Source organism: Mustela putorius, unplaced genomic scaffold, assembly GCF_011764305.1.
Source record: "Mustela putorius furo isolate JIRA1106 unplaced genomic scaffold, ASM1176430v1.1 tig00000721_pilon_pilon_pilon, whole genome shotgun sequence".
NCBI lineage: Eukaryota > Metazoa > Chordata > Mammalia > Carnivora > Mustelidae > Mustela > Mustela putorius.
Window position 1 is genome coordinate 629701 of NW_025421456.1, and position 12650 is coordinate 642350.

Genomic DNA, 12650 nt, shown 5'->3' on the forward strand with positions numbered 1-12650 from the left:
AGTGTATGTTCCCAGGATCCATTAATTAATGGGGTTACTCCAAAAGGGTTAAGTAATGTGGAAAAAAACTGAGACATTTGACTTCCAGAAGGAAAATGCAGAATTTCCCAAACCTATTTGTCCAGGGAATGTTTTCTAGGAAAACCATGCATGGGTCATATATTCTATATGTATTGATACCAATCTCAGTCTATACATTGATATATTTAAGAAATGTCCAGTTCAGTATTTTTCAATAATTCACTTGATGTTTAGTTTCTCTGTTCTCAGATTGGTAGAAATTCAGGATCTCTTAATTTCCCCCATGAGTGTGTCTATGTTCTGGAGTCTTCTAGTACCAGGGAGTTAGGAAGCTGTGAAATGGTGAGGTGGCACTTATCTGGTGCTCTGTGTCATTGATGTATACTAGCATCTGCTGAGACGTCCTACTGCTCTCTGGTCCTGGGGAACTGGTCAGTACTACTGTTGCTGAAACATGTCTTTCAAACCCAGGGGCTCTCTTTATTTTTTTCCATACTATTCTGGGATTGATGAGCATACTTTTACTTACTGATCTGTTCCATGCTGAGGTATAAGAAACAGTGTGTGGATCCACAGGGACCCCATCTTTCTTAGATGTGTCAGTTAGCTATTCTGTGAGGACTTTATTGCTTTCTTTTGATTTCTATCCAGCAAATGGTGCAGATGTCCCTTGTACCTAATGGTTTGGGGCTTTTCCCATGAGATTTCCACCTAAATCTTCTACTCTATGCCATGAGTCATTTTTGTTTCCTAGAAAACTAAATTTTTAAAACTCATAAACAACAAAGAGCTCCCTTTCCCTCTTATTCTCCTATAGCTTCTATTCCCTGAGGAAGTGATTTAGTTGTCTCTTAAGAAAGCTTAAGACAGGGAGAAGGAGAGGGGCAAGGAATACCTGCTGTAAAAAATCAGTTATTATTTCAAAGATGTTTCCTACCACACTTGGAATGCCTTTTAGGAATTGCTGGTGTGCAGAACTGAAGATTAAAAGCTGATGAATAAAAGAATATGTATAGTATTGGTGGTGCCTTAAGTTTGGATTACCATGTGTGGTCTCAATAAATAATGAATGCCTTGTCTTGTAAATCACTATCTTTGGCATAGTCCTTTGCAACCTCTCCCACACTAACTCTTGCAAAACCTTTCCTGTTTCTAAGAACTCTTCTTCCACCATATGAATGAGGTCAGTCTAGCTTGTTGAAGACATGAAGACCAGTTGAGAGCACCAACAGACACATAAGTTAGCTCTAGGTGAGCTTCATGCTGACTGCAAGGGTACAAGTGACCTCAGCTGAGACCAGAACTGCTCAGATGAAGCTCCACTGAAGGTTTGATATGAATCATAAGCAAATAAAATGGTTGTCTAACCCACTGAGTTATGGAATGATTTTTATTACATCAATATCAAAATATGTGGTACAATACAATACTAAAATATGTAATATGATATGCTAGGCATTGAAGACAGAGGAGATATTTTATGGATAGATTTTCGCAATATGGATATATGGGATGAGGGAAAAGAAAAATTCAAATGGGATGAGCTGGTACCTTGGAAGGGGCTCGTTTTTTCATTCATTGGAAAAAGAGTTCTTATAGGAAATAAAAAGGAAGTGTCAAGTGTCATTATGGAGATTAGAGTCTTCAGTGACTTAGGTAACTGTAGACAGGTAGTTGGGTGGATCCATGCAAGATGGGGTCTTGGTATCATTCTGCAGTTGTGCCTTTTTGTAAATCACTATCACTCTCACTGGCTTGGATTCAAGAGGTTGTTCTTCTGTCACTGATGAAATGAAAAACAAACAGTTCTCTTATATAAGCATAGTCTCAGACATGACACTATACTCATCTTAATTCCTGATGACAAGTATTTTCCTAAAGATTTCCTCAAAGCAATGAGGTAAATATCATAAAACCAAGAAATACTAAAAATATGGAGGGATTGATAACACACATCTCCAGGTTCTGAATCTAAACTCTAGCTTATAAAATGGATTGCTGCCAGTTAGCTGTGATTAGTTAGGTTTAAATATTATTAGCTTTAGTCTCACGGAAACTTCTCCTAGTCCTACTAATAGCTTTCTTAGAAATTTATTTTACATTCATCATCTTATTTAATCTTTACAACAATTCTAAGATTTAGACATTATTTTTATCCACATTTTAGAGATGAATAAACTGATACTGAGCTAAAATAATTGGCCAAAGACAATATAGCTGGTCAATAGGGGTACAGGAGTTTACACTCTGGAGAAGTTCTTTGACTTCAAGTCAAATCCTTTTTTCTCAATGATACCAGTTCTTTTCAACCATTTCAAAGAGCACCGGAATCTTGTGGTGCCTCAAGAGTCACTGAGCAAAAAGAGGAGGGAGGGGGAATAAAAGCCCTTCACCGTGGTTTCAACCAGAGCACATCATTCATATATATATATATATATATATACACACACACACACACATATATATATATGCATGTGTGCATATATATCCGTTCATGTATATCATGTATATATGTGTGTGTGTGTGTGTACACACACAGACACACAAACACATATATGTATATGGGACCCATTTAAAATTTTGTTAGAAAAAAATTCCCCAACACTGCATCAGACCATCATGACTCCTAATGCTGTTATGATCTACACTAGAAACTTCTTGAAGTCAGAGACCTCATCTCATCCTTTCTTTGGTCTCACAATGGTGGGAAACCTCCCTTGACCTGTAAGCCAGTCTTTGGAAGAAGGAGCCGATGGAAATCGTTGCCCTGTGGATGCTCTGGGCTCCAGAACAGCGCAGTCTAAGCATCTCCCATGACCCCTGTCAGCCTTGCTGTCTGCTTCTCTAAAGTCAATTAAATTATTCACGGTACCTTCAGCCTTCTCGCTGTTATCACAGCTCACTGAGTTCTCTCCCAAGAGGGAAGTGATATCTTCTCCAAATATCTTGAGGCAATTTTCAATGAGAAATTCTACAAGAGAAACCTGTAACACAAAAAGACAAAAAATGGGGTGCTTTTTTCATAGGGCATAATTTCAAATCATATTTTGTATATAGAACTTGGACCTAACAAAAAAAGTGAAAGACTTCCAAGAAAAATTCATATATAAAAATATGATAAAAATATATAAAAATCAAAGTTCTCTAAAAAATAATCTAGAAAGAATGATACTTTCCAGTATACTTTGGGTACAGATTTTAAAATATTGTTCATCAGTGGGGCAAAGTTATATAATATATAAAATATGATATATAATTTATAGATAAGTTATAGCCTATTTAAATAGCAAACATTTTGTTATTAATGGTTATGTCATTAAAACTGGAATAATTTTGGGGGCACCTGGGTGGCTCAGTCAGTTGAGCATCTGACTCTTGATTTCGTCTCAGGTCATGATTTCATGGTGGTGAGATTGAGCCTCACATGGAGCCAGCACTGGGCTCCATGCTCAGTGGGGAATCTGCTTGGAATTCTCCCTCTCACTCTGCCCTGCTCACACTATCTCTCTCTCTCTCTCTCTCTCTCTCAAATAAATAAATATTAAAATAAAATAAAATAAAATAAAACTAGGATAATTTTCAAAGTAACCTACTTTATTAAATTTTACTTATTTTTATTTGTAAATTTTGTCTCCAGTTTTATTGAGCTGTAACTGACATATAACATCTTATTAAAATTTATAAAGTATAAACAAAAACTTATGAAATCCATTTCTTAAATGAAGAAGTATCTTAAAATTGGAAAGCAGAGATTTTTGTGGGTTTTTTTGTGAGGGAAAACCCACACAGTTGGAGAAAAAAACATGTCTGTCTGTCTAACTTCAGTCCTTTCTCATGCATTGCTTTGCCACATGCTGGCTTGGGGAAGAGCTGTCATCTTATTAGGCATGTTGCAGTTCCATTAGGATGTTCTCAAATCTTTTACTAGTTTACTAGATGTAGCAGAGGTGAAATAGTAGCCAGATATTTTTCTAAATGAGCCACAACTTACAGAGGAAGGCCAATGTGTTGAGCCAATGAGCCATGGGTGCTCATACTGCCCAAGCCACCTAGGATGTGCCAGTAGATCGGAGGAGCTGGATGTTGTTGCCATTGTGTAATGAGGAAACCAGGACTTTGCCCAAGATTACAAGTCCTTCAAGGATTAGGCTGAGAGTTGAACCTTGACTTGTCAAGCTCCAAAGCCCAGGTTCTTTTCTATTGTATCACATGATTTTTCTCTCTGTTTAGTCAAGTGTTTAGTTTCCCGGATGGGGAAGAAGTGACTCAACTGCTCTGAGTTTCCTGCCTAAAGACACCCCTTCGCAGACCCCACCAGAGTAGGATAAAGAATTCTGACACTCTAGTGGAGCCTAATGAAAATGTGCATTTTACAAAACAGATCTATCAGAGTTACTACTGCACATTTCTGGTTCAGAGCAGGGATTCTACACCCCCCACCGGGGAACAAAAATGAGAGCCCTCATTACCTTTTTCATGACATTTTCTTCCAATTCCAAGCTGCAGGAATTAGGTGGACAAAGGATGCTTGGAGCTATACACACTGATAAATTATAAGCCGTCATCTGATTGGATGAGGATTGTTGCTGAATGTTGTATAACACTCCAAAAAGGTATCGCAAAAGAACAACATTCGCTTTTGGCAGCTGGGCTAAAAGTCTAAGGTTAAAAAAAATGCACTTTTAAATAAGACAAGTCATTCCACTTAGGAGGTTGGAAATACATAAGACAGGGGACAGGATATATCTTTGTATATCTGGTACACAGTCTGCTGTAGCAGAGTTGCAGGCATGAGTATATACAAAAATATTTCACTGAATTCAGTTCCTAAACCAGATAAAAACTTCTCTGGTTAATTAAATGTTTGACAAACTTAAGGTCATAACCCTGTCAGTTGATGCTCTAGCATCTCCCTTAGACCAATGGATTTCATCTACCAGTTTCATACATCCAGAAGGTATAAAATGGCCAAGGATTCCATATTAATAAAATCAGGAGAAGAACAATAATAGCCCTAAGGAATGCCTCTATTTTGAAGCTGGTCTCCATGGGTGTCAAGAATTGAAACTCTTTGGCATGGATCATTATTTTAGTGGACAAAGCTGTGAAATTTAAGCCAGTATTTTCCCAATAGTTTATTAGCTGTATTTTTGAGATGTGACCAGAGTAGAGTAACTGTTGTATCATTACCTCTGGGCTGCAGTTATTTTCTCCTCTTCATTCCCTTGATCAATAACACCAAGCCATTTGTCATAGAGATCAGATAAAAATATACTTCCTGGGATATTTCTAAGAAAATCCTTATGGAGATAAAAAAAAAATATATATATATATATAATAGAAAATATAGATTGGTAATATTACAGAGAAAATATTTAGTTAAAAAGTTCAGTCGCCCCCTCACTTCCTTCACAGATACCCAAACGATGACCCACACAGAGCTTGGCTCTCTCTCTCCATTGATTTGCACATGCAGAAGCAGGTGCTTGGATTTTCTCCAACTAAAACTTAGAAACATAAAAGCAGAGCTCAGGCTGTGGTGTAAATGAAGATAAAGATCCCTTCTATCATCTGGAGCTTGTGTGTGTGTGTGTGTGTGTGTGTGTGTGTGTGTGTGTGTTTTGCAAACTACCACAAACTCTGAGTCTGGCTATAGACAATCCTAAATCCTATTAGTTTCTTGGACAGAAATACACATACTCATTTTGCTTGTTTTAGACACAGTACTAGCTCTTAATTCTAGCAAGAAAAGTTCTGAAACAGAACATAAATAGGTGTGCTCTTGCACACATATTAGGAAAGAACTAGGTCTTCTGACGTGGGGTGTATGTGCTCCTTGGAAGAAAGCTACTGTCATAATTGCTTCATTCTTCCTTTTCTTAACTGTTTAAAAGTCAAGATTCTATGGCAAACTCATGTGGTCCTGATGACATATTCATTTCTAGCTTAGGCCAATTCTCCAGTTAGTTTGACATGATATTATCAAGTCCAAGTTTGCAGTCTGATTCTCCATCAAGAACAGTTAACTTTCAGAAGAGAAAATTTTAGAAATGTGTAAGAACTATACCCACAAGTGGTTGCCCTCTTCCTAGTCTGTGCTTATAACATGGAAATAGGAAAGAATCCACTAACTCTTGCTAGAAAATCAATTCCACGTGTGCACTCTGTAAGAGGGTAACATTCATCTTGCTATTCACATACTTAGTGCATCATCATTCTTGATGCCTATATGTATATTACTAGTGTATGTTATTATGACCCCAGTGTAATAGTGGTTAACTAAGTCATTTCTGGACTATTGCTATTTATCATATCTTCCAGCACTGATGGGGGATAAGGAAAGACCGAATGTGACTGAGATTCTAAGATTGTAGTATTACTACATTAACCTAGGTTTGTTCAGAGCTGTTAATATGTGCTAAGATGAATGAATTAAATTCTTTCTCTCTTCCATTTCTTTTGGAAACTTTGCCTTCATTAGGAAGGTGGTAAGGATGTTTGCTTTGATAAGCATTGTGTACATGTAAGTGCATATTTAGAAATTTGTTATCATTACTAGTAGTCATTTTAGTATTAGTATTTTGCATGGAGTCTTAGGAGTGAAGGTAGGGAGGGCGGTATGTGGTGAAAATGGAAAGTATTTCTAACATATGGGGCTTTTAACTCCTAAAGTAGCTTCCTTAAATTTTGATTTTGTCAAGTGTTTTTCAGTTTGTTAGGTTCTTAATCTGTTATGCCCATTATTGTTCTTGGGCAGTCATGATGAAGGAAACCAATCATAGTTTCAGTTACTTGTGTATGGATAATGCTAGAACTTTCCCTACCTTTAGGACGGATGCTACCACAAGAACTGATTCATCATCCAAGTTCACTTTGTCCCCAGAATTTAGTTTCTCCTTTAGGATTCTGCATGATTTCATATTGGCTGATTTTCTGAAGATGCCTTCAGTGAGTGGCCCTTGTTGATTGATAAAGCAAAGCATATCCTGTAGGAAGGAAAGAAAAGTGTATGACAATTCATATCCACAACCACAGAGCACAAGCTTGCCTCCTTTTTGAAGGAGCAAGAGAATGTGAAGGTACACTGTTTAAGAGCTGGAAGAACTAAAGTCAGTTTAGATTTTTTTTTTTCAGTGTGTCTATATATTTTCTACCCAAAAATCAATTTTACAGTCATACACTGAAACATTTTAAACACTTATTTTAATCAGATTTTCCTTTTCATTGAATTTACACTTTTAAATCAAACTTCTCTGCTTCAAGGCCTTTGTGGAACTACCATGTTCCCTTTTTACCATTCTTTTCTCATTATTCCCTTATATAGATGCTCTTTCCTAAATATGGAAATCTTTTGCCATACTCATTTCCCATTTGTTTATTTCTCTTTAAGTGACTGTGTATTTCATTCCTACTACTTCTATTTCTTTCCTTTTTGAAAAATCAGGCTCAAAAGCTCTCTTCTTCTTCTCTGATTATATTCCCTTCTCATGAGTCTTTCATTGTCTTTTGTTCTATCTTCATGTCCTCTCCCTGCAGTGCAGAAAGATAAGGACCGGAGTCAGGTAATCCAAGGGATCTGAAATCTGTTACTTATCTATTGTGTGACCTGGGGCACACACATACTGTACTGAGGCCTTTCTAATTCATTTGTGAAAAGCAGGGGATGATAATCCTCGCTACCCCCTAAATTTGCTGTGATGCAAGGACTGGGGTGATAGCTAAGCATGTAACTAACATGATAAATTTCTTCATTATCTAGCAGAACATTCCCTACATTGAGTACAGTGCTCGCAGGGATACTGGACACTCAATTAATGTCAACCCTGACAATTTAATACACCAATTTGAGATAACACGGGCCAAACTGTGGCTTTTGTTTGACATATTCTGTTAGGGTTAAATGGATTCATATTTGCCAGAGGATGAGTCTTTATGCTTGTGTGAGGTGTTTGTAGTTGTTAGATTGAGTAGACTCAGCTGAAGGAAACTTAAGACTAATGTGAGTTCAGGAAGGCAATGAAGGGGAGAGTGTGAAGATGATGTGGCCTCTCAGAGACTCATACATAGTGTCCATTTTGACTGATCTGAACAGGACTACGTGGGTCTTAGTGGAAACAAGAAACAAGTGGAATGGACAAGAATGTCTTTTCCTGTTGTATTTGCCTCATGACTCTGTATTACCTAACTCAGATTCTATTCTTTGAGATAACAGAGAGCTTCTCAGCCAAAGCCAGGAGCTATCTAATGACCTCTCCATTTGGGGATAGATTTGGATGAGAACACTTGACCTCTCTGAGCTTCCCCTCCTCCAGAGGGCTGTAGAAGACCTACCAGAATTGGAGAGGGCAAGTTGTCATTATCACACACATCCGTGAGAGTAACTCCAAAGAGTTGTCCAGGCTTTGCAGAAGGTGGGGCTGTGCACTGGTTGTTGTGGCAAGTACTGGGGCGCCGCCAAAAGGCCCAGTTTCTGAAAGAATACCTTTTATCTTTCTTCTGGTCTGAGTCTAAGGAAGAAGTGAGATGATGATTATTATTAGTAGTAGTAGTAGTAGTTTAATTAGCTTAACCTTATTTTCACAATTGCCATTTTACAGCATGTTCATTGCAATGGCTAGAAGAGTGCAAACTGAGTCACTCATTGTGTAGAATTCTCCATTATCTGATAATGGCTGATAGAATCCTTATGGTGTTAGCATGTTCTTCCCCAGATCCTGCAAAGTAATGGTTAAGCCTAGAGACTTGATCAGATTCAGGGTCAATACTTTCAGTGCCATCTACTGCCTATTGAGCTGTATCATGAGGCATTCAACTTGTAGTTGTTTGCTTCCTATTAGTAAGTATGGTCAGTGGATTCATCAGGTGTCAGATCTGATTTTAAAAGCTAAAAAACAGGGGCACCTGGGTGGCTCAGCAGCGAAAAGCTGAGTTCAAAGTTTCTATTGGTCAACTATGAATATTTTCCTTGTAAGATACCTTAACATTTGCTTACATAATCTGCTTAAGTCACTAAATTCTTTAAAGGTCCACAGAGGAGCCAAGCTGCAGAAGGATAAAACAAATGAGCAACATTTCACCAAAAAATCCTTAAACACCTGACTGCTAGGCTTTTCTAGGATGTAATGAGTGCATCATCGTGTCCACTTACATGGGTGGCAACACTCACGGTGCTTGACTGGAGAGACCAAGTCCCAAGACCAGAAGCATCCTGATTCTGCTACTTGGTTAGATTACTCAAAAATTTTTAAGCGTTGGTTTGTTCAACTTCAACGTAAATGCTGCTGCCTACAACTCATTGAATTAAATATAATGTACTACTCAGCACAAGACATGGTTCATGGCAGCCTTGATAAAAGTAATTTCCTTGCTCAGAGGGCCTCAGGCAGTCTAGACTTAATCTCTTAATCGCTTCTCCCCCAAAGCAGACATCACTCCCATTTTCTATTTGATTTTGCAACCTCTAGAAGGTAGGCAATCATGAAAGACTGCCACCATTTTGCTTAACTAAGGCTCTTTCTTCCTGCCCTGGAATTGATACCCTTACCATTTCAAAAGGAGAGAAGAAAGAAAGCAAATACATTCTTAAATCCAGGAGGAAATTTCTGTACATCAAAATGTACATATTTGCTTAAGATACAAGTTAATACATAAATTGAGTTGCTGTATGCAACCTGGGTTCCCTACTTTTACCCTAGTTTTATTATTTCTAAAACTACCCAAATACATTTTATTATCCAACTTTAATAAGAAGAATGCTCTTAAGAAGAATGTTGTATCCCTTGATACAAAGCTGTATAGCTAACTACTCTAGGAGTACATACAGAAAGCAGGTAGACATAGAGCCCTATACTTTCTCAAAGGTATATTTAGACTTAGCCAGATGTTTTGTAATGTATGCTATTTGCTGTCAGAGTTCATGTTGCCTCTGTGACTAATAAAAATATACACTATAGCCATGCAAATACAAGAATGATTAAATAATGTATGTATGCTATTTGCTGTCAGAGTTCATGTTGCCTCTGTGACTAATAAAAATATACACTATAGCCACGCAAATACAAGAATGATTAAATAATCATTCTAAGTTTCTAACTTTATAGAAACCTATCCTTTCTTAAACAGCACTGGCAAGATTTAGGTTAATGTTTCCTAATGCTCAAATTAGGGTATGAATATTAAAAAGTAAAATTGTTAAACTTTGTGCTTATAGAATAACAATCATAGCAATAAAATACTTTCTTTTTTGGCCCCATTTCTTCTTAGATTAACAACATATTTTCATTAGAGAAAGAACTATCCATGGGAATACTGGAATGGTAGGACAAAAGATAGCAAGAAGGATGATTAAAACACTCTGATCATAAACATTCAGTCTAGCTCCAGCCTTAACCTGGGTCTGAAGCAGACATGGAAAGTGGGGGGCAGAATTGAGAGTTGAATTCTAACTGGAACCCCAAGACCTCTTCACCCTAAGCTCAGAATAAAACAAATTCAGTTCCATAACTCTCTACTCCACTGGAGTTCTTCCATTCCAGGTGTGTCTAAGCCATGCAGTCATTTGATCCCACCCTGTGATTGCCTGAGATACTAGACAAAACCCTGGAATGGGGAACACCTGTTTCCAGGCCACAAACAGCTTGTGCTCTATTAAGTCACACATAATTACACGTAGAAAGTGCTCTGGGGATACACAGAAAGGAGTTACGGTCTACCTAGAAGAATTAAAACAACCTTCCTAGAAGAGAGTTGGGTCTTGATTTCAGACCTTTGGGTTTCTCTAAGCTTGACTCTGCATAGTTTGGAGTTTTTGCCTATACTGTTCCTCCCCAGTCCCCACAGAGAGAGTCAGCTCTGTGTCATGAATTTGTGGTCAAGAGTGGAGACACAAATCAAGAGAAGGCACTTGAAGAAAGGGAGGGGACTCACCTCTCTCTTGCTGGTTCTGGGTTGGGTGTCTGGGCTTCAGGATGAACTGGTCTTGCACCTTTGTGAATTTCTGCTCCAGGAGGGACTCCTGGAGGGTGGAAGAAGAGGTGGAGTCCTCGGATGTTTGTGGCAGCAGTGTAGTAGATGGATGTTCATGTCCTAAATGGAAAAAATATATATAGAGATTCAGGTTGATGGTGATGGCTGTCATCAAACCCACCTTCACCATGAGTGTGCGCATCACACTGGTATATGCTGTTATTCTTCTGGGGCTTCTGGATAAAAAAAGGCTGTGCCTCCTGAGTGAGCATCATATTTGCTCCTGTTGGGGACACGCTGCAAAAAGCAGGTGCCCAAGGGAAAGATTTTAAGAAGAGAAAAAAAAAATTTTTAAGCATGTTACTTTGCTTGGAATACATAGATTGTTCAGGGCATTGCACAGTGCTGACTTTTGCTGTGTTTCCATCTGAGAATATTTAAGGCCTTCTCGTTTCTGCCTTGAAACTAATAAGATCTGTACATCTTAGGGAAATTACTTGACCCCTCTAATCCTTACATTCATCCTTTGAAATGCTTGCCCTCACACAAACTTATAAGGATCAGAGTAAATATATTAATAAGCATTGGTAGTTTAATATTTTTTAAATAATTGGACCATTTATATTAAGAAGTGCTATTCTCTCTCACACAATGTCAGTTGAACAGATTTTTTTTTTTCCATTTCCTTTTGTCAGTTCTAGAGCCAGAGCTATGCATGGGTGGTGGGATCGGTAGACTTTATGCTTTATGCTTCCCTCCCACCAGCTGCCCTTCCTCCAAAAGGAGTCCTGCCAGGCGATGATGAGAGGGAAGGCTGCACAGTATTGGGAACCCAGAAGCAAAGGGCAAAGCGATGTTTACAGAATGGAAAACTGCACCCAACCACAGTCAGTGAGAATTGCCTGGCAAGTGATTTGTTTTGTTCTTGGATGCTTTACATTGTTTCCTCTCCATAGAATTATCAAAGACCCTGTGCTATATGATATGGATTTCATTTTTTAAGAATAGAATGAAAGTTCTCTTTCTGTCATTTCTGTTTATTATTGAATGTAACTTGGGGAGCTTTTGCTGTTTTTTTTTCATCTGTCAGAGATGCAATGTCAGTGCTCTGTTCACAAGAATCACAGTGATTTCCCTTTTTTAAGGAAAAAGAAGTTTCTATGACAGCAACACAACCAAGTCACCAAGATAACCAGGAGATAATCTGCAACTGAGAATTGAGAGCATTTTTTAAAATGGAATGCATGTGGAATGCTGCTAATGGATCAGCATGAATGACAGGCTCTCCAGATTCCTCAGAGATGCCTTTGTGTGTGAAACTGCTCAAAGTCTGAAAAGTTATCATCTACATTGTTTTACCTAAATTAATGCAATTTATTAAAATAAATATATTTCAGTATTTTTTTCCTTTTTATTGTTGACCGACTTTTACAAAGATGTCAACATTAATACAGAACATGAAATGGGGGGTAGGCTTTGTCCTCAGCTATGCGCTTGGTGACTCTCTGTATTCTAAGTGTGGGAATATACATTCCATAGAAAGAAACTGGTTGTTTAGATTTCCAGATCATTGGAAAATATCCTTTAGATAACTTTAAAAAGAGTAATACCCTCAAAGGATTATTTTCTTTTTAAGACTCTATTTATTTGTCAGAGAGAGAGAG

General features: G+C 37.9%; 1 protein-coding gene across 1 annotated transcript in view; it reads right to left on the reverse strand.

Annotated features, from left to right (window-relative positions):
* Positions 1-1410: 1410 nt before the first annotated feature.
* LOC101680027 (rho GTPase-activating protein 20-like) overlaps positions 1411-12650 on the reverse strand; it is a 30307-nt gene continuing 19067 nt past the window's right edge. The window contains exons 8-14 of the mRNA XM_004747991.3: positions 10948-11106; positions 8353-8528; positions 6846-7007; positions 5212-5321; positions 4491-4680; positions 2894-3005; positions 1411-1804 (exon numbers count right to left, since the gene is read on the reverse strand). Of these exons, the coding sequence (XP_004748048.1) occupies positions 1674-1804; positions 2894-3005; positions 4491-4680; positions 5212-5321; positions 6846-7007; positions 8353-8528; positions 10948-11106 (1040 nt within the window). The 3' untranslated portion in view covers positions 1411-1673. The remainder of the gene's footprint in view (positions 1805-2893; positions 3006-4490; positions 4681-5211; positions 5322-6845; positions 7008-8352; positions 8529-10947; positions 11107-12650) is intronic.